Source organism: Oncorhynchus tshawytscha, linkage group LG09 (genome assembly GCF_018296145.1).
Source record: "Oncorhynchus tshawytscha isolate Ot180627B linkage group LG09, Otsh_v2.0, whole genome shotgun sequence".
Lineage (NCBI taxonomy): Eukaryota > Metazoa > Chordata > Actinopteri > Salmoniformes > Salmonidae > Oncorhynchus > Oncorhynchus tshawytscha.
In genome coordinates, this window is record NC_056437.1 from 40120847 (window position 1) to 40146799 (window position 25953).

Here is a 25953-nt window from a genome sequence, read left to right on the forward strand (position 1 = left end):
AGTGTGGAAATGCATTTTCAGTAGAAGTTATACTGAACCAAAAAAGCAATACTGAACAATACCATGGTCCATAGCATGTCAAGTTACAGTATCATTTACAAACAAATTCTTATTTTCAATGATGGCCTAGGACCTTGTTCAGGGGCAGAACAACAGATTTTTACCTTGTCAGCTCAGGGATTTGATCTGGCAACCTATCGGTTACTAGTCCAACGCTCGAACCACTAGGCTACCTGCCACCCCAACATCATGGTATTGTTCAGTTGTCTTACCTGTGGACAGGTTAGAAACCCGATAAGACACGATGGCCCAACAGATAATGTTGCTACGTGCAAGAAAAATAGGAAATTGGAGGGCTGCTGGTCTGATCCCAGCTATGAATCACTACAGTTGTGCCCTTGAGCAAGGCAAATGGCTCTCCTACCAGGGGTGCTGCACCATGACTGACTGACCCTGTGCATGTCTGGACTGGGAGTGTTAGAAAAAGAGTATGTTCGAATCAAATTGACAATAATTTATCTATTCTAATCTATTGATAAATCAGCAACTACAGTAGATAATTGGAGTAGAGTTGTACTCTCAAGGGGAGGGCCATTTATGTGATAAAGGAAGCATTTGGCGTGTTTCACAACTTTTTCTTGGATATACAGAGCTGGAACCTATTATAAACTATAAATCATGAGTCCCTTTATGTGAAAGGACAAAAATCCAAGTTTAATGTGTCAAAAGGCATATTTGAAAACTGGGAGGACACATTTCAAGGCACTGCATAGGACTGATATGTGTAATACATTTGCGTATTAGGATAGAGTACATATAATATAGAAACAGATTAACGACACTGACATCCTTCAAATGTATCACATTTTGAATCATAATGGCCGTATCACTACATCATGCATTCATGATCACCATGAAAATACAAGTGACTACAAATAAGGAACACAATATTTGTGCAGTACTTAGCACATTGTGAGTTAAAACAAACAGACTTAAGATGTAACAAGTCTTCAAAACAACAACAAAACTGACAAAAACAAGAGGGGAGCAGGAGCCATAATTCTATGATTTAGCAGGTAGCAGTTAACACATAATTACAACTATCCATTATAAACCATAAACTAGACACACAGATAAATAAACAGTATTGTAAAGTAACAACGCATGGAGTCATGGCTGCATACTCATTTCTACACAACCAGGATTGGATAACTTCTTTGTAAATCACCCACATGAATGCTGTCACTGTCAACAAAGTACAAATTCTGGTTAAGAGTGTACAGTGTATTCAGAAAGTATTCAGACCCCTTCCCTTTTCCTACATTTTGTTACGTTAGAACATTATTCTAAAAGTGATTCAATAAAAATAAATCAATCTACACACAATACCCCATGACAGAGAGAAAACAGGTTTTTTGACATTTTTGCAAATGTATTAAAAATAAAACACATAAATACCTTATTTACATAGGTATTCAGACCCTTTGCTATGAGACTCGAAATTGAGCTCAGGTGCATCCTGTTTCCATGGATCATCCTTGATATTTCTATAACTTGGTTGGAGTCCACCCGAGACATGATTTGGAAAGGCACACACCTGTCTATATAAGACCCCACAGTTGACATTGCATGTCAGCAAAAACCAAGCCATGAAATCAAAGGAATTGTGCGTAGAGCTCCGAGACAGGATTGTGTCGAAGGCACAGATCTAGGGAAGGGTACCAAAACCTTTCTGCAGAATTGAAGGTCCCCAAGAATACAGTGGCCTCCATCCTTCTTAAAGTTAAGAATTGGATAACACTAAGACTCTTCCTGGAGCTGGCCGCCCGGCGAAACTGAGCAATCAGGGGAGAAGGGCCTTGAAAACAAAGGTTGAATGCCAAGCGTCACGCCTGGAGTAAACCTGGCACCATCCCTACAGTGAAGCATGGTGGTGGCAGCATCATGCTGTGGGGATGTTTTTCAGCAGCAGGGACTGGGAGACTAGTCAGGATAGAGTGAAAGATGAACGGTGCAAAGTACAGAGAGATCCTTGATGAAAACCTGCTCCATAGCTCTCAGGACCTCAGAATGGGGTGAAGGTTCACCTTCCAACAGGACAACGACCCTAAGCACACAGCCAAGACAACTCAGGAGTGGCGTCGGGACAAGTCTCTGAATGTCTTTGAATGGCCCAGCCAGAGCCCGAATTTGAACCCGATCGAACATCTCTGGAGATACCTGAAAATAGCTATGCCACGATGGTCCCCATCCAACCTGAGAGCTTGAGAGGATTCGCAGAGGAGAATGGGAGAAACTCCCAAATACAGGTGTGCCAAGCTTGTAGCGTCATACCCAAGAAGACTCTAGGCTGTAATCGTTGACAAAGGTACTTCAACAAAGTACTTAGTAAAGGGTCTAAATACTTATGTAAATGTGATATTTACAAATTGACAAAAAAACTTTTGCTTTGTCCTTATGGGGTATTGTGTGTAGATTGAGGGGGGAAAAAACAATTTAATATATTTTAGAATAAGGCTGTTATGTAACAAAATGTGGAAAAAGTCAAGGGGTCTGAATACTTTCCGAATGCACTGTAGATTAGCATGTCAATATGTAATTCTTGGAGAATGTTTCTCCACAATATTAAAGACAACAGGAAAGTTAATTTTAAGGAGGGAAACCTAGGCATTCACAAGTATTGGCCTTGAAATTCCATTAATACAAGGGCTGTTTGCTCAGTGTGTATAGTACTGATCTAAAAGAGGACCTCGTCTTCTTTTTCATCACTCTTCTCTTTAGCACTAAGGGTGAGGGTATGTACTGGGAAGGTTTTATCAAATGCACCATTGTCCACCCGGTAAGACCCTTTTTCCAGAGACATGCAGGATTCAAATCTGTGGCCCCACAGAATCTCCTCCTCAGTATAGGAAGTTCTGGCTTGGCATGTCATACCTACAACACAAAGGAGACAGCACAGCAAGGCAATTATGAAATGTTTCATCTTTACACATCTAGCTCTTATGCTACAGTCACAGACATGAAGACATTAAAACTTGTTCAAATGATTTGACATATCACATTCTAACATTCAAAGCCAACCAACCTGATGCCTCCACGATTCCCTCCAGAATGATGATGATCTCAAATCTCTCCCTGGTCAGACGCTCAGCCCCTATTTCCCAGAAGGGACTGCTTTCATTGATGACATGGGTGATGGTCTGAGGCTCAACCAACAGAAGCCTGTCTCCTCCGGTATCGTAGCCCAGGTTGATCTCTGACTGCTCCAGTGGTATGAACTCCCCTTCCTTGGTCTGTCTGGACTTAATAAGCTTGGCTCGAATCTTGGCGTCCACCATGTGACTCGCCCTCAGGTCTCCAATGCGGAAGAGAAGGCAGAGTTTCTCGTCACGCTCCGATATGACACAGTGTTTGCTGAAGATCAGAGTCTGGGCCCTTTTCTGAGGCCTGGAGATTTTGACGAACATGCAGCCGACCATGAGGGCATCAATGATTGAGCCAATGATAGACTGGGCCATGAGGAGAACCACTCCCTCCATGCAGTTGGCCGTCACCAATCTGGAGCCGTAGCCAATGGTCCTCTGGCTTTCCACCGACAGAAGCAGGGCGGAGATGAAACTGTCCACGTTCTCGAAGCACGGCTGCCATTGCGGGTCATGGACGTGGGCCACGTCATCCCTCAGCCAGGCGTCTAGGAAGTAGATCTCTGCGAAGGCCACCCACGTAACAATGTAGCACATGGTAAAGACAAAGAGGAACCAGCGGTACTTCAGGTCCACCAGAGTGGTGAAGATGTCTGAGAGGAAACGGCTCTTGTCCTCGATGGGGCCCAGGTTCACCTGGCACTTCCCGTCTTTGGTGACGTAGCGTTGACGCTGCTTGTTGGCGGTACCGTAATTTGGCCTCCCTTCACCTAGAAGTTTGCAGCGCGGCTTGTGGGGCTTGTTCTCACCACTTGTGCCTTGGTTGGGGCTATGGGTGCTATCAAAGGGGCCACCAGAAGGAGCGCCTGAGTACCACCTGGAGCTGAAGCGCTTGAGGTGGCGTCTGCGGTGAGCATGATGAGCAGTGACAGGCTCCTCTGGCTCCTCAGTGGGAATGATGTACTGGCCGGTGTCTACCTCCCGGCTGATCAATCCTGCAACAACCCTATGGGGGGCTGGGGTCTTGGGATGTGACTGGGGGGATGCAGAGGGGACTAGCTGGGGTGGGAGAGCTGGGAAGTTATTTGTGCTGGGGAAGAGAGAGGCTCTTCTGGAGTGGAGCATCATCATGGCCATGTTGGTTTTTGCTACAACCTAAAAAAAATAATATACATATACAGTGCCTTTTCGAAAGTATTCGGCCCCCTTGAACTTTGCGACCTTTTGCCACATTTCAGGCTTCAAACAAAGATATAAAACTGTATTTTTTTGTGAAGAATCAACAACAAGTGGGACACAATCATGAAGTGGAACGACATTTATTGGATATTTCAAACTTTTTTAACAAATCAAAAACGGAAAAATTGGGCGTGCAAAATTATTCAGCCCCCTTAAGTTAATACTTTGTAGCGCCACCTTTTACTGCGATTACAGCTGTAAGTCGCTTGGGGTATGTCTCTATCAGTTTTGCACATCGAGAGACTGAAATTTTTTCCCATTCCTCCTTGCAAAACAGCTCGAGCTCAGTGAGGTTGGATGGAGAGCATTTGTGAACAGCAGTTTTCAGTTCTTTCCACAGATTCTCGATTGGATTCAGGTCTGGACTTTGACTTGGCCATTCTAACACCTGGATATGTTTATTTTTGAACCATTCCATTGTAGATTTTGCTTTATGTTTTGGATCATTGTCTTGTTGGAAGACAAATCTCCATCCCAGTCTCAGGTCTTTTGCAGACTCCATCAGGTTTTCTTCCAGAATGGTCCTGTATTTGGCTCCATCCATCTTCCCATCAATTTTAACCATCTTCCCTGTCCCTGCTGAAGAAAAGCAGGCCCAAAACATGATGCTGCCACCACCATGTTTGACAGTGGGGATGATGTGTTCAGGGTGATGAGCTGTGTTGCTTTTACGCCAAACATAACGTTTTGCATTGTTGCCAAAAAGTTCAATTTTGGTTTCATCTGACCAGAGCACCTTCTTCCACATGTTTGGGGTGTCTCCCAGGTGGCTTGTGGCAAACTTTAAACAACACTTTTTATGGATATCTTTAAAAAATGGCTTTCTTCTTGCCACTCTTCCATAAAGGCCAGATTTGTGCAATATACGACTGATTGTTGTCCTATGGACAGAGTCTCCCACCTCAGCTGTAGATCTCTGCAGTTCATCCAGAGTGATCATGGGCCTCTTGGCTGCATCTCTGATCAGTCTTCTCCTTGTATGAGCTGAAAGTTTAGAGGGACGGCCAGGTCTTGGTAGATTTGCAGTGGTCTGATACTCCTTCCATTTCAATATTATCGCTTGCACAGTGCTCCTTGGGATGTTTAAAGCTTGGGAAATCTTTTTGTATCCAAATCCGGCTTTAAACTTCTTCACAACAGTATCTCGGACCTGCCTGGTGTGTTCCTTGTTCTTCATGATGCTCTCTGCGCTTTTAACGGACCTCTGAGACTATCACAGTGCAGGTGCATTTATACGGAGACTTGATTACACACAGGTGGATTGTATTTATCATCACTAGTCATTTAGGTCAACATTGGATCATTCAGAGATCCTCACTGAACCTCTGGAGAGAGTTTGCTGCACTGAAAGTAAAGGGGCTGAATAATTTTGCACGGTTAAAATTGATGGGAAGATGGATGGAGCCAAATACAGGACCATTCTGGAAGAAAACCTGATGGAGTCTGCAAAAGACCTGAGACTGGGATGGAGATTTGTCTTCCAACAAGACAATGATCCAAAACATAAAGCAAAATCTACAATGGAATGGTTCAAAAATAAACATATCCAGGTGTTAGAATGGCCAAGTCAAAGTCCAGACCTGAATCCAATCGAGAATCTGTGGAAAGAACTGAAAACTGCTGTTCACAAATGCTCTCCATCCAACCTCACTGAGCTCGAGCTGTTTTGCAAGGAGGAATGGGAAAAAATGTCAGTCTCTCAATGTGCAAAACTGATAGAGACATACCCCAAGCGACTTACATCGCAGTAAAAGGTGGCGCTACAAAGTATTAACTTAAGGGGGCTGAATAATTTTGCACGCCCAATTTTTCAGTTTTTGATTTGTTAAAAAAGTTTGAAATATCCAATAAATGTCGTTCCACTTCATGATTGTGTCCCACTTGTTGTTGATTCTTCACAAAAAATACAGTTTTATATCTTTGTTTGAAGCCTGAAATGTGGCAAAAGGTCGCAAAGTTCAAGGGGGCCGAATACTTTCGCAAGGCACTGTATATAAATATATCAATTGACTGACTTGTACATTACATACATGATCTACAATGTATTTGTGATGGAAACAGGGTGTTCAGTGTAAACACAACCCACTGAACAATATCCCAAAACACAAATGAATGAAATTGACTCTGCAATAGTTACCTTCTTTGGATATGGGGTAAAGCGTGTTGACTCTGGGGGTGGTCTAGGGTATGCCAGGAGATGTTTGGCTGTGAGAGCCTTTGTTGGGGGAATAGAGTTCCTGCGAGGGGCAATTCTCATAGGACTCCTGTAGTCTCCGTTATGGGGCTCGTGTAATGTCACCCTGCTGCACATCATGGTGGAAACCATCACAGAGACTACTGTAGATTCCTGTGCTCTGTGTGGCAGCTGAGCTGCCGAGGGCTCAGGAAGTTGATTTCGTGTTCCTGTTGAAGCAATAGAATCTGATTGAGAGTTGTCACACAATTAACAACCACCACCACAGAGGAAAGAGGAGAGTAAATGAAACTCTTCCACCATGCAATACTGGTTGAACTTACCTCCTTTTGTCCTGATCATTTAGTCATACGCTGTATGTGAAATTTGAGGGATTGCTAGAACGTTAAATCCAGCTGTGGGTCAGTGGGTGTATGACAGATCTCTGATACGGAGGGACTTCTTCCACCAGATGGTTACCTCTCCCTCAGTATAATTTCTTACATCATTCCTCCCCCTCTCATCCCAACCCGATGACCTTTCAGATCATTCTAATGTGACGTGCGTCGTGTGATATCATCGGTCTCTGCTGGATCTAATTAAACATCCAGGATTATGACTAATCCCTTTAAATTAATCTGGGAACAACCAAGGAGCATGGTGATGGATTTTGAGGAGATTACGGTCTTTCTCTTAGTTACGAGGGTTTAGGTAATTGTTTTTCCCCAGATGTGGTCAAATAAACCCTGGGCAAGTCTCTATTATTTCTTGTGGTCACTGTTACTGTTTGTGTTGTCATTCTATCCTCTACTGGTCCGCCAAACAGCTCGTAGCAGCAGACGTGCTGCGCTGCGTGTACGATTTTGGAACACGTCAATATCGACTCTGACTCCAGAGTGCAGTAGACCATGAACTGCCCAAGGCATTGTAATCAACAGCGCTAATTAAGGCTTGCACTCCGAATGATGTAGAGGAAAATCTAGAGATGTATAATAAACCCTTATCTGTAGAATAGTTGAGATGCGACATTTATGATGTGTCGCTAATGTTTAACATCTTCATAAATGTGTTGATTTTACACAGATGGGGCTTCACCAATTCTGAGATGTGCGGCCCATTACTAAAAGTTACATAACTGTAAAAACAAAAGTCCCTTTTTTAGTTGTAACCTTACAACAACCTCCATATAACCAGACCAACACGAGAAGGAATTAGCTAGAACAACCAGGGAAACTATGAAAATACAAACAGAGGAGGAAAGTAGAGGATGGAGGTATGTATGTCTGTACATTAAGGAGAGTCATCACAACTAACTGCCAAAAGAAAGAAACAACAAACTAAACCATACCTGAATAGAGATGCTAGTATTTGTTCTCAGTTTCAGATCATCTTCCACATGAGATATAACGCTATCAACAACAACAAAAAAAGAAGCAGGATAGCTTTTTGAGTGGTAAAGCTGGTGCTGTGGTGCCTCTCCGGTGATGTCAAGGCGAACTGGCAGGGCGCCTACTGTCCAGCTGCGGACCAGAGGCCCCCCCACCCACCCCCACAGTCCCCCCAGCCATTGGTCTGATCACACAGGGAGGTCAGCTGTTAATCTGCTCGTGAGGTCAGCAGGGCTGGTAAGCTGTGCAGCCAGGAAGTAGTGCAACACCATGGGAAGTGAGAAATAAACAAACACAATGTACAGTGCATTCGGAAAGTATTCAGACCCCTTGACCTTTTCCACATTTTGTTACGTTACAGCCAGGGTTGGGGAGTAACGGATTACATGTTTATTATTTTATTTAACCTTTATCTAAGTAGGCAAGTCGATTAAGAACAAATTCTTATTTACAATGACGGCCTACCCTGGCCAAACCCGGACGACGCTGGGCTCAATCACGGGCGGATGTGATACATCCTGGACTCGAACCAGGAACTGTAGTGATGCCTCTTGCACCGAGATGCAGTGCCGTAGACCGCTGCGCCCATGTGTGTGTTAACTATTTAACTGTACTAGAATGCTTTAAAGGCTACTAAAATTTTAAATATCAGTTATAGGTATCGTTTTTTTTTTTTTGGCAAGGAAAATATTGGATATCGGTATCAGCCCAAAATGTAATTGTTAGATGATGATACCTAGCTATATACTTTATTTTGCCTAGTTAAATAAAGGTTACACACACACCACACTGACCAAAAAGTTATTTTGTTGGCATTTACGTATGTCTCCATTACCAGTAAAAAACAATCAAAACCTATTTCTTTCACTAACTTGCAGTGCTGTTTTGGTGTTCATTTGTTCTGTTGTTTCATTCTCAACCAGGACTTCTATGGAACGCCGTTTGAGTCTTTGCATGTCAAAAAAGACAGACGTATTTGACGTGTCAGTATTTGACGTGTCAAATAAACTTGTTGACCAATCAGGACCTGAATATGACTGCACATGACATAATTTAACGCCTGAATATTTCTTTAACGTAGTTATTACACATTGATTACACTATCACTCGTATTTCATATGTCACAACGATTCATCGATATGTATGCTATGATGCTGGTAAAGTTGTCTCGCGCACCTACAGTGCTGGTCATAAAAAAAGCTAGCTCATGGATGCAAACATTGTTCTCCAAAAAGATAGCAAAACGACAAATTGATTCAGTAGGTGTCATCATCTAAAACAACCCTAATTTATAACATTTATTATTTCATTAATGGTGGTCAGACCCATCTATGTGTAGCTAGCAACAATAAGGATGAGCCACAAGAGTGGAACTTGCGGTTAGCCTTCAAAATAAAAGTGTCATTGACAGTGATGCAAATTATTACAAATAGAATTATGCCATAGATCATGCTAAACGAGGTTGGAATGTTATATAAAAATCAACAAAAGACCATTTGTTAATTTCACAAATCTGTTGAAATCACACTGGATGCAATATACTTTTGAATTGCATTGGCAGCATTCTTATTTCACTGCACAGCCTTACCTATGGATTGTTGATCAATGAAGGTATCAGTCTACTCAGTGACACCCAGAAAACATTAGCGTCGTAGCTCTTATTGTGGGACTCTGAAACAACTGTGAATTGAGCCACGTTTATTGTCAACCTATGTGTATTGAACACTATTCCCGAGGAAAAACAATACTGAGTGGATGTTTTGGAGTCTGATAACTCTGAGGAGGACATTGGGGAAAAATATATTGGGTATTGAGTAGACTGATATCCCATTTCATTGATACCCAATTGTTAGGTAAAGCTGTACAGTGCAATTTGAATGTCAATACACACAATTGACTGACTGGGAGGGGATTTCACACAGTCAGTCCCATGATAAGAGCTACAACGCTAATATTTGCATAAACTCTTCACAGTTGTGTTCTGTGTGTGTCACAGAGTAGACTCATACCCATTTTCATTGTTTAACATTATCTAGTCTAAATATGGCATGAATACACCAATTGTAACCTCCATCACTTTCAAATAGCTACTTTTATTTTGAAGGCAAACCGCAAATTCCACTATTGTGCCTAATCCTTATTGTGGCTAGCTTTACAACACATAACCCGGTCGGGTGGAGCCTCACTAGCCAGATGCTGACTGCTTATAGCTTTGGGTAACCGGGTTAAGTAGCTGGCTAGCTATTCATTTTCATGAACTGAAGTTCATTTTCAATAGGCGAACAACAAGTAGCTATCTAGCTAATACTTACTCACAAGGATTCCTAAATCATTGCTAAGAGTAATGTTAATGACTGCAGTTTCTACTGGTCATTGTTTTCAGGCTGGTTGTATTGGAGCTACCCCAAAAGTTGCTGTCGAACAAATAAGGCTTTTTTACCAACGCGGTATTGTAACGCATCGTTCGTGGCCAGTGTTTGCTTGTTTGCAGACGTTTTTGTACAGCTTTGATAGTACTAATAGTAGTGCTTGCAAGTGCAAATTCAGAACACAACATTCTATAATACAACGGTGTTAATTGACGTTCATATTAAAAGCTTATTCGGCACATCAAATAGTGTTATTTGACGTGTATCTTTTTTTGACACGCAAAGACCGTTCCATAATATGTTGTAAAGCTAATAGCAGTGACTACTGTGCAACTCCGGTAGGGCAACATCTGGAAAAATAGGCACTTGTTAGTGTGTACTGGTACTCGACCAGTCACGAAAGCCAATATTACCCACTACAGAGTATGGTTGACTGTCAAGGGCAATGAATTCCATTATCTTGGCCTTAATGGATTTCGCCTTTGCAGTTGTCTTGCTGAAATGTTCTTACTCTTTCAAATGACTGCTTGATCCACACAGGATACATTGTGGGCTAAGTTAGGAATGCTGTGTGGCATGTGTACCTACCTTATATAGGTATGCACGTCAGCTTTGAAATAGGTTTTGCACATCGGTTAAAGTAGACATCAGGCCGATACCAATGTTTAGCTAATATCGCAGATTCCGATGTTCACCAATATATCTGCATCCCTAAAATAATGGTTACATGTGATCAGTTACATGTAAGGGATGACAAAAAACGGCAACTGTAATCTTTTTTTACCAGCTAAAATATTGTAATCAGATTATAAATACTTTTGAAAAACTAGATCACTTTTAAATTCAGAAAATATATTTGTGGAAAAAAATCTGATCTCAATAACATTCAAATCAGCATTGAAAAAAGGCACAACTTTTAAGTTTGTTCCACCTGAGAGAGTCTGACCACAAGTCAGAGAACAAATTGCACTGCTGCTCTCATTTAGCTATTTGCGCTTTTCGGATTGTGGTTGTTGTGGATGGCTGTTCACAAAAGTAAATGTGTATTTGAACCCAATAATGGTTGAATTCAAGAAGTTAAGCTGCCTATCAATCATTGTTTTTGAAACCAGTGGACAGCCAGTGAAAAATGTGCTCTTGCAGCAGCTGCATAGTGAAGATCCCAGCCTATGGAATAAAAGTGGGGCTTTTATTGCTCATCTAATTCATGCTGATTTAAAATTAAAATAAATCCATAGGCCTAATGGACAAATACTCAAACTCACACCCTTTTGATAGAGGTAAAGGGGCAATTTGTAGTTGCTACATCCATTTTTTGACTTCTAAATTATATATATATCCATTGATTCTGGAAGAATAAAATGTATACTTGCCTCATGAGTTTAGTTAAACTTTCACACTCCACGAGAACCCCAAATATATGCTTGTTTTTCTTCAATGTTTGTAAACATTATAAATGTAAACAAAACACTGCCTCATAACATGGTTAAAACAATAATATTGATATCATGGATGGTCAGTTCTTACATCCATAGCTGTCTATTAATCTGAGAGTGGATACATTGGAAGTTTAGGCTAGCCAAATTGCTTTACCTGAGCATAACCACAAAACTAAGGATTTATTAGCCAGCCCTACTCTGTATATGATTTTCAAATCAAAGTTTATTTGTCATGTGCGCCAAATACAACAGGTGTTGTATTTTTTTGTTATCGTTTCATAAACAACAGTGTAGGGCTGGCTAATAAATCCTTAGTTTGTGGTTATGCTCAGGAAAAACAATTTGCCTAACTAATACTTCCATATTTCCAAGTCCTATTACTGAAGATCAAGGGTTATTACATGTATTGGAATGCCTGGAATTCTGATAGACTTTGGTTAATGTAAACATATAATTGAATCGTATAATTAATTGTATGTAGTAGAAAGCGATAGGTTAGAAGAAGCCTACATAACCAACCCATAAAGTAAAATTTAACACCTATATATGGCCAGCTATTTAAACTTTAACATTGATTTATCTTGCAATATATGTCATTCAAGTGGTAACATACATTTTTGTTGTCCTCTAATGTCTCTTAAGGGGAACGTAATCTAAAAGTAACTGAATGTAATCAGATTACATTACTGAGTTTGGGTAATCCAAAAGTTGTGCTACTAATGTCATCATGCACCGGTGAAGATCACTGATGTTTTACATGCTCCTAAGCAACTGTTTTTTTAAATAATTTTTTTGCGTTGTTTGTCAATTCTTTTTTAACTTATTCTGTACATAATGTTGCTGCTACCGTCTCTTATGACCAAAAATAACTCCTGGACATCAGAACAGCGATTACTCACCACGAACTGGCAGAAGCTTTTTTTTTCCTTTAATAAGTCAGATGAGCCCGATGTGAAGGACATACTGCTTTCCTGGGAACAGGCCCAAATCCCCGTCATTTACGTGAAGAGAAGACGGAGAAAAAGAGGATTTGTAGTAATGACAATTACAACAATACTGAATTTACATTTTTATTTTAACTTAATACATAAATAAAATCTATTTAGTGTCAAATAAATAATGAAACATGCTCAATTTGGTTTAAATAATGCAAAAAAGTGCAATATGTGCCATGTAAAAAAGCGAACGTTTAAGTTCCTTGCTCAGAACATATGAAAGCTGGTGGTTCAATATTCACAATTCTTCAATATTCCCAGTTAAGAAGTTAAGTTGTAGTTATTATGACGCGCCGACTATTTCGCTCTATACCATTTGTATTTCATACACCTTTGACTATTGGATGTCTAAATAGGCACTTTAGTATTGCCAGCCTAATCTCAGGAGTTGATAGGCTTGAAGTCATAAACAGCACTGTGCATCAAGCATTGCTAAGAGCTGCTGGCAAACGGAGTAAAGTTTGAATGAATGCTTACGAACCTGCTACTGCTCAGTCTGACTGCTCTATCAAATCAGACTTAATTATAATATAATAAACACAGAAATATGAGCCTTTGGTCATTAATATGGTCATATCTGGAAACCCATTTCGAAAACAAAACATTTATTCTTTCGGAACCGTTCCGTACTTTATCGAACGGGTGGCAACCCTAAGTCTAAATATTACTGTTACATTGCACAACCTTCAATGTTATGTCATAATTATGTACAATTCTAGACAATTAGTTTGAGATGAGCCAGGCGGCCCAAATTGTTGCATATACCCTGACTCTGCGTGCAATGAACGCAAGAGAAGTGACACAATTTCCATAGTTAATATTCCCTGCTAACATGAATTTATTTTAACTAAATATGCAGGTTTTAAAAAATGTACTTCTATGTATTATTTTTAAGAAAGGCATTAATGTGTAGTTGTGTAGTTAACTAGAAATTATGTGAAGATTGATTGTTTTTTATAGGATAAGTTTAATGCTAGCTAGCAACTTACCTTGGCTCCTTGCTGCACTCGTATAACAGGTGGTCAGCCTGCCACGCAGTTTCCTCATGGATTGCAATGTAATCAGCATCCAATAATTCAGATTACCGATTGTTATGAAAACTTCAAAATCGTCCCTAATCAATCGGTCGACCTCTAGTACGTACATACCCCAACCAGAAGCCATGGATTACAAGCAACATCCGCACTGAGCTAAAGGGTACAGCTGCCGAGGAGCGGGACTCTAACTCGGAAGCTTATAAGAAATTCCGCTATGCCTGCCGACGAACCATCAAACAGGCAAAGCGTCAATGCAGGACTAAGATAGAATCGTGATCCGACGCTCGTTGGATGTGGCGGGGCTTGCAAACTATTACAGACTACAAAAGAAAGTACAGCCGCAGTGACACAAGCCTGCCAGACGAGCTAAATCATTTCTATGCTCGCTTTGAGGCAAGTAACACTGAAACATGCATGAGAGCATCAGCTGTTCCGGATGACTGTGTGATCACGCTCTCCGCAGCCGATGTGAGTAAGACCTTTAAACAGGCCAACATTCACAAGGCCGCAGGGCCAGATGGATTACCAGGACGTGTACTGCGAGCATGCGCTGACCAACTGGCAAGTGTCTTCACTGACATTTTCAACCTCTCCCTGTCCAAGTCTGTAATACCAACATGTTTCGAGCAGACCACCCTAGTCCCTGTGCCCAAGAACACTAAGGTAATCTGCCTAAATGACTACTGACCCGTAGCACACACGTCTGTAGCCATGAAGTGCTTTGAAAGGTTGGTCATGGCTCACATCAACACCATTATCCCAAAAACACTAGACCCACTACAATTTGCATACCACCCTAATAGATCCACAGATGATGCAATCTCTATTGCACTCCACACTGCCCTTTCCCACCCGGACAAAAGGAACACCTATGTAAGAATGCTATTCCTTGACTACAGCTCAGCGTTCAACACCATAGTGCCCTCAAAACTCACCCCCTGTATATAGTCTCACTATTTTTATTTTGCTGCTGCTCTTCAATTACTTGTTCATTTAATTTCTTATTCGTATTTTTTAAACTGCATTGTTGGTTAGGGGCTTGTAAGTAAGCATTTCACTAAGGTTGTATTACCCATTGTATTCGGCGCATGTGACCAATAAAATTTTATTTTAATTTGATTACAATTTGACAGTTAACTAGTAACTGTAACAGATTACATTTAGAAAGTAACCTACCTAACCCTGGATACAGCCTTATTCTAAAATGGATGAAATGTTTTCCCCTCATCAATCTACAGACAGTACCCCATAATGACAAAGTGTAAACAGGTTTTTTGAAATGTTTGTTCATAATTTAAAAAACAAACAGAAGTACCTTATTTACGTATTCAGACCCTTTGCTATGAGACTCGAAATTGAGCTCAGGTGCATACTGTTTCAATTGATCATCCTTGAGAAGTTTCTACAACTTGACTGGACATGACTTGGAAATGCACACACCTGTCTATATAAGGTCCCACAGTTGACAGTGCATGTAAGAGCAAAAACCAAGCCATGAGGTCATTGTCTGTAGAGCTCCAATACAGGATTGTGTCGAGGCACAGATCTGGTGAAGGGTAACAGAAAAATTCTACAGCATTGAATGTCCCCAAGAACACAGTGGCCTCCATCATTCTTAAATGGAAGAAATTTGGAACCACCAAGACTCTTCCTAGAGCTGGCCGCCTGGCCAAACTGAGCAATCGGGGAGAAGGGCCTTGGTCAGCGAGGTGACCAAGAACCTGATGGTCACTCTGACAGAGCTCCAGAGTTCCTCTGTGGAGATGTGAGAACCTTCCACCAATCAGGCCTTTATGGTAGAAAGGCCAGAGGGAAGCCACTCCTCAGTAAAAGGCATATGACAGCCCGCTTGGAGTTTGACAAAAGACACTCAGACCATGAGAAACAAGATTCTCTGGTCTGATGAAACCAAGACTGAACTCTCTGGCCTGAATGCCAAGCATAATGTCTGGAAGAAACCTGGCACCATCCCTACAGTGAAGAATGGGGGTGGCAGCATCATGCTGTTGAGATGTTTTTCAGCGGCAGGGACTGGGAGACTAGTCAGGATTGAGGGAAAGATGAACGGAGCAAAGTACAGAGAGATCCTTGACGAAAACCTGCTCCAGAGCACTCAGGACCTCAGACTGGGGCGAACGTTCACCTTCCAACAGGACCATGACCCTAAGCTCACAGCCAAGATAACAGGGAGTGGCTTCAGGACAAGTCTCTGAATGTCCTTGAGTGGCCCAGCCAGAGCCCGGATTTGAATCCAATCGAACATCTCTGGAGAGATCTGAAAATAGCTGCAGCAACTCTCCCCATCCAACCTGACAGAGCTTGAGAAGATCTGCAGAGAAGAATGGAAGAAACTCCCAAATAAAGGTGTGCCCAGCTTGTAGCGTCATACCCAAGAAGACTCGAGGCTGTAATCGCTGCCAAAGGTCCTTCAACAAAGTACGGAGTGAAGGGTCTGAATACTTATGTAAATGTGATATCAGTTTTCATTTGTAATACATTTACGAAAAATAAAAAATAAACTGTTTTTGCTTTGCCATTATGGGCTATTGTGTGTAAATTGATGAGGGAAAGAAACGATTTAACAAAATGTGGAAAAAGTCAAGAGGTCTGAGGTCTACTTTCCGAATGCAAGAGGTCTACTTTCCGAATGCACTGTACAATACATACTGTAAGTTTTAAGTTGGATGCTAGATCCAATGTACAGTGTTCATTCAATTATTGATAGTGTTTTCTCTGTGTGTGGAGGGGTGACGAGGGGTGTTATAAGGTGAAAGACAGAAATATAAATTGAAAAATGGGTCAGGCACAAAAGAAGACTTGAGAGCAAATCAAGGAGAAAAGAAGAACAGAAAGTTTAAAAGTTTATTGAGCGTCAACACAGTTTTCAAGAAGTGGAAAACAGGAGTGGAAGGAAAGGCTTACATATATAAACAGGAAAATACAAAACAAGACAAAGGAAGCTGAATTTCTAAACAAATAAATCTTCAAGAGCCTGTTGTTCACTGCAATCCTAATGTATCATGGTACATGTAAAATATCTAACAAACAATTAAAAAAATACTCTTATTTCTTGTGTTTTCACTTTCTTAAAACATACCTAAATAGGTTCAAAGCAATAATACCTTATTCATGTATAATAGACATTTCTCTCTCTCCTCTTGATGTGTCTGCGAGTATCATATGACCATATAAACTCTGCCTCAAGTCACTCAGAATCTACTTAATGTTCTGATTTAGAAAATATGGCAAAAGCACATTAAAAAGTAATATAAAAAAACTACTTTGCACTACTATGCAAAAATCCAGTGTTTGTCAACTCTACATGAGGATAAAATGTTAGCGATTGCCAGCTAGCGTACCTGTCCTGACCATTAATCTCAGAAGCTGACCTCTGACCCCTTGGTCTTATTTGACAGCGACCACGGAGGTGTTGGTGATAGACTCCATGATGGCGGCCAGGCGGCTGCACAAGTCGTGGGGCACTTTGGAGCGCACCGTTGGTGGATCTTTTAAGACCACCCTCTCTGTTGAGCAGTCCAGAACCCTGGGCAGAAACTCACCCAGCTTTAACTGTAGGGAGTCTGAGAAAGAGAGGAAGGGGGGAGAGGAAGAGAAAAACAGAGCTTCCATAAAAGGAGTAAAATACAGTTAAGATGTGTGATAAATTAGATGAGGAAAATGTGCTACAGAGAGAATTTCTTTTAATTATAAGCCTTATAATAACGCAATTATACCTCTCAGCTTTAAGTAAGGTGTTACTGAAATCTGCAAATGACAGCAGTGTTGATGTAGATAAACATTTAGCACAGTTTGGATAAAGCCCAGTAAGAACCTCTTCCCCTCCCTCTGTCCTCACCATCCAGGTCCACTTCCAGGTAGGAGCACCAGTGGCTGCGGATAGCCTCCATTGTGTCCAGGTCCTCCTGGCTGATCATGTCCGGCCGGCTCATCAGGTGCATGCAGGGGATAACCGCCTCGTTCATGATGATCATGCCCTCCTCCACGCCGCTCACCTCGCTGCTCCTGAACAGGGTGGCCGCATTGTCATTCAATTCCTAGGAAGAGGGTAGAAGGGGGAGGGGGATATGCATATGCAGTGTCACTATGGAGTCTTTTTGGATAAGAGCATATGCAAAATGACCAATCTGTAGCCAAATAAAAATGTATAGAAATAATTGGTCTATATACAGACAAAGTGTTAATATACTATATAGCAGGGCTATTAACTCCAGCCCTGTGAAACTTTCACTCACACTGAAGTTTAGCCTTCATATTCTCCATTTTATTAACTTTAATAGATCTTGATTTTTATGTTCCCAACTGACAATATCAGTCTCATGTCCCAAATCTTCACAACCAGGTCTTTCACAGTGATGCATCTGCATCATCAGTAGCACTCACTTTGAGACATCTCCTCCTGTAAAGTGCAATAAGTGACTGGTCCACCCCTCTCTTCTCCCCTCTTCTCAGTAGCATGGTGTTGTCTTTGTAGGCGTGGTTGAGGTAATTCAGCGCCTCGCTCACCCTGGTGGAACACAATGATATCACGCCACATCAGACAGTCAGCCCACTCATTCACTCAAACCACCATACAGGCTGATCACGTAGGGGCAGAGCCCCGGTCGCCATGACAACACCTACTTTCCATGCTGGTACTGTTCCAAGCCCGTCAGCAGGTAGACAAACACTGTCCGGAACAGGCTGTAGTCGTCATGCCATTGCTGAGGAGAAGAGCACACAGACACAATCAATGCAAGTTTGGTCTGATTTCCAATGGAGAAAAAAGCCTACCTAGAGTCTTGGTATAAATCCATCCATCAAGGCCTGTGTAATGTAGGTTTATGCTCAAATAAGCATTTTATAGTGTTTAGCTCAAATTGTCCACATGTGTAATGACACAAAGGACCAGTAATCACTGATCTTAGATTATTTATGATTGTTGGAACAAACTGCTTAACAGCGGGGACAACATTTTGGAACATCACAGGTAATGATCATTCATACTCCATTCAACCATTTTTATGCCAGTAAAAATGTGTATGCTGGCGACATGATGATCGGTTGCCTGGCTGCCAATTTTCAACTAAAAATGAACTCCAATAACCAGAAAAATATTAAATCTACTTTTTGCACAGAGTGAGATATTTTTTTTTATATTCTCCCGTTACCAGAGTTCCACCTGCAACTGAAAACAGGTATTTATAAGACAAATGCCTTCAAAATCAAGAATAAAGAAAGTATCAGCAGTAAAGGTTGGTTGAAAGTTAGCTATGCCCCTGGAGGTTGGATTTAGATTGGCTAAGGGAAACCTAGCTATTGACACATACCATATATTCCTCCATATCCATATCCTCTGGCTTGATGAGGCGTAGTTTGGCGCGGGCCTCTCTCATGATACTGATGGACCTACACAGGAAGTGATGATTTGCCCCACAGAAATAAACTTATGAATAATACTGCCAACTTGATAATGTTGATGAAATGCTTTTTAATTGTTCAACAAATAATTGTAAAAATAGCAGCAACAAGCTGAATTGCATGTACAATTTACAATGAAATGACAAAACATGAACACATTTAAACGTTTTTAAATATACATTTCATCGCATGTCAGAGAGTGGTGCTGACTGACCTGTCGTCGAAGCTGAGGTTGCGGTCGGTGAAGCCCTCCAGCAGGGTCCTCTCGATGACGCGATTGGGCGCCTTGTTCTGGAAGAAGTAGACCAGGGCGTGGTGCAGGCGTGGGTCCTGCTGGGCAGTGGTCTCCTCCTGGGACAACTCAAACAGACGGGAGTACTCCTCCTGGAACGCCTGAGGAGAGGAGTGTGAGAGATGTTAGAGCCCACTGGGCATAGACGTCATCTCAACGTATAGTTTTGATTTAAATTTGGTTGAGTTGTCAACTCACCCAGTGTTCAATAATGTAATTTTTTCCCTCCATTCAGATTACTACCTCTCACTTTTGGTTATTTGAAAATTAAATAATCTCCAAAATATCGCTATTTTTATAACAAGCAATAGAAAGTTGGTTGCATTTTCAGTTTAATCCACCAGAAAGAGACAGAACAAATATTACAACAAATATTATGATTAAACAGAAATATATAAATTGTTTAAAAAAACATTATTTTTGAAAAACATTTATAAAAATGGTATAATCTTCGTAAATTATATCATAAATAGGACTGGTGGAGTTATATAACACATGCAGTTAACAAAAAAATGTCTGCTCTATCCAAAATTACAAACAACTAATTGCAGCATTACCGCAAAAATGGAGAAGGCAGGCAAGTGGAAAGGGGAGAAGGTAAGGAACTTGTCTGTTGGCCCCTGCATTAAAGGCCAGAATTGGCTAAAGAAAATTGTGAGAAATAAAAAAAAAGTATACCAGTTACATTTAAGGACCAAACAATTGACAGCTGCGCCATACAGGTTGCAAAATAGTTGGGAGGAGATTTTTGATGTACCGATTCCATGGCACATGGTTTATGAACTGTAAAATATACTGTCCATGGAATTATGTCTGCCAAGACTCTACCTCTCCCCTTAATGTACATACATCTGTCTCTACAAGAGGAGACTGACAGAATATTTACAAGTATAGCATGGTAGAAGGACATAGACTAGTGAGATTGCACTAACGACTTTACCTTGATGAGGCCAGCCTCAGGGCCTTCATTGTCGAATGCCTGTCTGGCTTTGGCTATGGCCATAATGATTCCCTGCATAGCTGGAGTGAGCATCATCTGAAACACAGAACCACAGAGAAGTACAAAGAATGGGCATTAGAGCGAGGCCATGCACAAATAAACTACTATAGCAACGATGCACCTTTCAGGGAGTCATGAATGCTGTATACCTTCATTGGATTGATGCAAACGATCGTATTATAAATTGAAGCAACAGTCAAAAGAGTGGCATGGCCCAAAATGTATCCAAATGATTTTCTAACCAATATTCAATAGAAGTCATCGACCACAGAACAGCATGCTTTCAAAGTATTGGAGTTGGATTTATATATGTGCCTTCGGGAGGTATTCAGACCCCTTGACTTTTTCAACATTGTTACATTACAGCCTTGTTCTAAAAAGGATTAAATTAAACATTCCTCAGCAATCTACACACAATACCCCATAATGACAAAGCGAAAACAGGTTTTATATATATTTTTTAAAACTGTCTTAAATATAAAAAACAGAAATACATGTTTTACACAAGTATTCAGACCCTTTGCTATGAGACTCTTAATTTAGCTCAGGTACATCCTGTTTCCATTGATCATCCTTGAGATGTTTCTACAACTTGATTCGAGTCCACCTGTGCTAAATTCAATTCATTGGACATGATTTGGAAAGGCACACCTGTCTATATAGGGTCCCACAGTTGACAGTACATGTCAGAGCAAAAACCAAGTCATGAGGTCAGAGAAATTGTCCGTAGAGCTCTGAGACAGGATTGTGTGGAGGCACAAATCTGGTGAAGGGCAACAAAACATTTCTGCAGCATTGAAGGTCCCCAAGAACAAAGTGGCCTCCATCATTCTTAAATGGAAGACGTTTGGTACCACCAAGACTCTTCTGAGAGCTGGCTGCCAGGTCAAACTGAGCAGACAGGGGAGAAGGGCCTTTATGGTTGTCCAGAAGGACAACCATCTCTGCAGCACTCCACCAATCAGACCGTTATGGTAGAGCGGCCAGACGGAAGCCACTCCTCAGTAAAAGGCACATGACAGCCCACTAGTTTGCCAAAAGGCACCTAAATACTCAGACCATGAGAAACAAGATTCTCTGGTCTGATGAAACCAAGATTGAACTATTTGGCCTGAATTCCAAGTGTCACATCTGGAGGAAACCTGGCATCATCCCTACTGTGAAGCATGGTGGTGGCAGTATCATGCTGTTGGGAGGTTTTTCAGCTGCAGGGACTGGGAGACTAGTCAGGATCAAGGCAAAGATGAACGGAGCAAAGTACAGAGAGGAATCTTGACGAAAACCTGCTCCAGAGTGCTCACAACCTCAGACTGGGGAGACGGGTCACCTTCCAACGGGACAACGACCCTACAAGTGACAAGACAACGCAGGAGTAGCTTCGGGACAAGTCTCTGAATGTCCTTGAGTGGCCCATCCAGAGCCCGGACTTGAACCTGATCGAACATCTATGGAGACACCTGAAAACAGCTGTGCAGCAACGCTCCCCATCCAATCTGACAGCTTGAGAGGATCTGCAGAGGAGAATGGGAGAAACTCCCCAAATACAGGTGCGCCAAGCTTGTAGCGTCATACCCAAGAAGACTTGATGCTGTAATCATTGCCAAAGGTGTTTCAACAAAGTACTGTGTAAAAGGTCTGAATACTTACGTAAATGTAATATTTCAAAAAAATGTTGAACTGTTTTTGCTTTTCATTATGAGGTATAGTGTGTAGATTGACGAGAGGAATGTGGAAAAGTCAAGGGGTCTGAATACTATCCGAAGGCAGTGTATTTATTTAAATTATGTATGGGGCGACTCTCTACCTCCTCATTGTAGCCATCATTGTCAGCCTGCACCGGGATCCTGCCCACGTTGGGGATCTCCACCACCACATTCTCTGGTTGCTGCTGCTGGCGACAAGGCGCCGGCAGGGCGTCCTGACCATCCTCGCTGTCTGCCTGGGTGTCGGGCGCTGCCGCAGCTTCCGCCCCTGCCTCTCTGACTCCAGTCTCGCTGTCGGTCTCAGTGGTGAACTCTGTGGAGGGGTCATGGGTCACAGCTGCAGTCTGGGCCTGGCCATTCATCTCTGCTGCAGGGCTGGGAGACTGTGGTGGGGGGAGCTGCTGGGCATATGAAGTTGACATTAAGTTAGATAGATCAAGTTAGCTGGTGCCAAGTCTAAGGCATATAGAGACCTAACATGCATACCTGTCTGGTACTTGTCTGATAATAAAAAAAGGTGTCACCTCTCCCAAACAAAAATTATTATGCTTACACAATAAAAAGCTTAATTGCAGCATATATAATTTAAATAAAATAGAATGATTTTTCTGACTGGATCCCCTTTTGATTGACAAACTGAGTCGTAAAATGTACATTTACTGTGCATTAACATAGTTGGATTATTAAAATAATGGAATGACCATAAACAAAACCAAAAGCACTTCACTACATTGGGATTCATTCAGGACTATATACATTCACCACTAGAGGTCGTATGTACACCATTTATGAATACGTTTGCCGTTTGCACAGGCAGGTAGTCTGTCCGGCAAGTAATGGAATGTGACACACGCCAAGCGGATTACAGTTATATTTAACATAAGGTGGGTAAAATCTAGACATAATATTCAGATACTACTGATACTACTTGGACAACTTTCTACCAAAAATTAGACAACAAAGAGCAACCAGGAATACACCCATTCTGTTTCATACACAATCACAAAATTCTGCTGTTACGCAATGTTGGCAACAGCCACATCAGAAGCATTCTCATAACATTTCACAGGCCTGAAAAAGAGCATCGGTCCAATCAACCAACGGCTTGGTGGCAGGTAGCCTAGTGGTTAGAGTGTTGGGTCAGTAACCGAAAGGTTGCTGGATCGAATCCCAGAGCTGACAAGGTAAAAATCTGTCCTTCTGCCCCTGAGTGTTCTGGCCCACTGTTCCCCGGGCACCAAAGACGTGGATGACGATTATGGCAGCCCCCCGCACCTCTCAGATTCAGAGGGGTTGGGTTAAATGCGGTAGACACATTTCAGTTGAATGCATTCAGATGTACAACTGACTAGGGATCCCCCTTTTTAATACGCCAGAACTCTCTCCAACTAACCGACCGTAAAGTACAGTAAGAGGAATAAAAAGCTCCTGTTCTACTTAAAAACTGGCCACAGCTCCTGTGTCCTCCTGACAGTGTCCGCAAGAACCCCCAGTGGTAAACCAACTGACTGTGGAATGCTGCTGGGATGACCGGGGGAGGGTGTGCAGTGACTGACTGCTAAGGCCGTATCGCCTCCAGGGAGGGGGTGGGATGTGGGGGAAAAGGACTTAGGCCAAACACTTGGGGTATACTAACTACAGAATCTGTTTAGTCACAACACATCTAGCATGAAAATGGCATACTAAAACAAAAATTAAGCTCACAAGTACAATCTCACAAAAGACTTGGTTAAAACTCAGACAAGATAGGTAGGTTAGGCCAATGGTAAACACAGCTGCCTTTAGCCACTGTCTAAAAGATAAACAATAACTCTGAGAATAACTTTCTTATATGTTGTTTATATAAAACTGAATGACTCGCTCCCAAAACATCTAGTAGCAGAAGCTATCACTATGCAACAGTAAGAGATATAGGCCTAGGTCTATATGTGTACGTGGCCTAGATAAGAGTATGTGACCGATATTCAATTGGTGCTCAGATGACAACCCCAGACCCCTCTTTTCACCCTGCCCACTTGACTGTGTTGCTGCCCCTCCTTGTCCTCGCTGGTATGTTGGCAGGGCTCTGGCGTGACAGTCTGGTGGTCGCTCTCCTCTGGGCTGCTGCCAGCGTTCTCCAGGGACACAGGTACTGGGGACACAGGTACTGGGGACTGGGGCTGGCTTGTTGGGACAAGCTCTGAAACAGGACAAGGACCTGTTTCAGATCTGAAATATTTGCTAGTGCTTAATTGAACAATTGAACAATTAATACATTTGATACATTTTATGAAGAGGGAAATTGATTTGTCCCCATCGGTAGACAGACAGGGACAATAGGGCTTGGCCAAATGTGGTGACCATATCATTCAGTATCTGACTAAAAGACAAGGACAAAAACCAACAAACACCGCCACCCTCAAAGAGCATTATCATGTAACCCTGCCATATAAATTGATGTCCAGACTGACTTTCAGATTCCACTGCCAGTTTAACAGCCAACTCTGCCTCTGGTTCCTGTCCCTGCTCCCCAGTGGGTTCCTGGGCAGGTCCAGGTTGGGGGACTGGTTCTGCTGACTCGTCTTTTTTTTTACTGGGAACACGAGTGGAGGTGGAGGCTGCAGTGGGAGCGGCCGGCTCCTGCTGTGGCGGCTGGTATAACTGCTCTTCCCACTCCCTGAGCTCTTGCTGGAACCAGTGGTTGTCCTGGCGCACGTAGCGCCCGAGGATGGGTGGCAGAGAGTCCATGCCCTGCATGACCTGGCCCGTCTCGTCATCTGTGTCTTCTGTGGACAGAAATATCATAAATATAAACAACATCACAATGAGCTAACTGATCACATTCAATAGTAACATAAACTAAGCAGCATACCCTGAAAAGACAAGCAAAACACACTAAAAAACATGGAAAAAAACACCTGTTCAGGCTATGAATTGGATATTCATGAATGTATTTATGTATGCATCCTGAGCAACAGTTACAATGTGCACAGATATAGCAGGTATACAGTATAGGTGTGGCCAGATATACAGGTCATTCAGACAGTATTCAGATCCCTGCACGTTTTGCAAATTTTGTTACATTACAGCCTTATTCTAAAAATGATAATAAAATATTATAAAAATCTTCATAAATCTACACACAACAACCGATAATGACAAAGAAAAAAATGTTTTGATTTTTTTGTAAATGTATATATAAAAAAAAACATCACATAAGTATTCAGACCCTTTGCTCAATACTTTGTTGAAGCACCTTTGGCAGGTAGTTACAGCCTTGAGTCTTCTTGGGTATGACGTTACAAGGTTGGCACACCTGTATTTGGGGAGTTACACATTCTTCTCTGCAGATCCTCTCAAGCTCTGTCAGGTTGGATGGGGAGCATCGCTGCACAGCTCTTTTCAGGTCTCTCCAGAGATGTTAGATCGGGTTCAAGATCGGGCTCTGGCTGGGCCACTCAAGGACATTCAGAGACTTGTCCCGAAGCCACTCCTGCATTGTCTTGGCTGTGTGCTTAGTCGTTGTCCTGTTGGAAGGTGAACCTTCACCCCAGTCTGAGGTCCTGAACAGGTTGTCATCAAGATTTCTCTATGTACTTTGCTATGTTCATCTTTGCCTTTTTTATACATTTGCAAACATTTCTAAACCTGTTTTCGCTTCATCATTATAGGGTATTGTGTGTAGATTGATGAATATTTTTTTTATTTAATCAATTTTAGAATAAGGCTGAAACAAAATGAGGGAAAAGTCAAGGGGTCTGAATACTTTCCAAAGGCA

General features: G+C 41.8%; 2 protein-coding genes across 12 annotated transcripts in view; both read right to left on the reverse strand.

Annotated features, from left to right (window-relative positions):
• Positions 1-2503: 2503 nt before the first annotated feature.
• Positions 2504-8994, reverse strand: LOC112257977 (G protein-activated inward rectifier potassium channel 4). 3 transcript variants are annotated; one of them, XM_024431955.2, is made up of 4 exons: positions 8816-8994; positions 6520-6785; positions 3086-4298; positions 2504-2934 (listed from the first exon to the last, which is right to left on the reverse strand). In XM_024431955.2, the coding sequence occupies exons 2-4, from the start codon at positions 6706-6708 to the stop codon at positions 2738-2740; spliced, it is 1599 nt and encodes a 532-aa protein (XP_024287723.1). In that variant the 5' UTR covers positions 6709-6785; positions 8816-8994; the 3' UTR covers positions 2504-2737. The 3 variants fall into 3 exon arrangements, with proteins under 3 accessions (XP_024287723.1, XP_024287725.1, XP_024287722.1); XM_024431957.2 differs by lacking the exon at positions 8816-8994 and adding an exon at positions 7904-8097; XM_024431954.2 differs by lacking the exon at positions 8816-8994 and adding an exon at positions 6900-7876.
• A 7637-nt stretch (positions 8995-16631) lies between these two features.
• The window catches only part of LOC112257978 (ubiquitin carboxyl-terminal hydrolase 28), a 39669-nt gene continuing 30347 nt past the window's right edge, over positions 16632-25953 (reverse strand). For 7 of the 9 annotated variants that reach the window (XM_024431964.2, XM_024431965.2, XM_024431963.2 and 4 more), the window contains 10 exons: positions 24647-24961; positions 24203-24375; positions 22298-22594; positions 20434-20529; positions 19416-19594; positions 19111-19189; positions 18425-18504; positions 18185-18308; positions 17640-17838; positions 16632-17364 (listed from right to left, as the gene is read on the reverse strand). In XM_024431964.2, coding sequence (XP_024287732.1) covers positions 17189-17364; positions 17640-17838; positions 18185-18308; positions 18425-18504; positions 19111-19189; positions 19416-19594; positions 20434-20529; positions 22298-22594; positions 24203-24375; positions 24647-24961 — 1718 coding nt within the window. In that variant the 3' untranslated portion in view covers positions 16632-17188. The remainder of the gene's footprint in view (positions 17365-17639; positions 17839-18184; positions 18309-18424; positions 18505-19110; positions 19190-19415; positions 19595-20433; positions 20530-22297; positions 22595-24202; positions 24376-24646; positions 24962-25953) is intronic. The other 2 variants (XM_024431960.2, XM_024431961.2) reach the window with 2 other exon arrangements.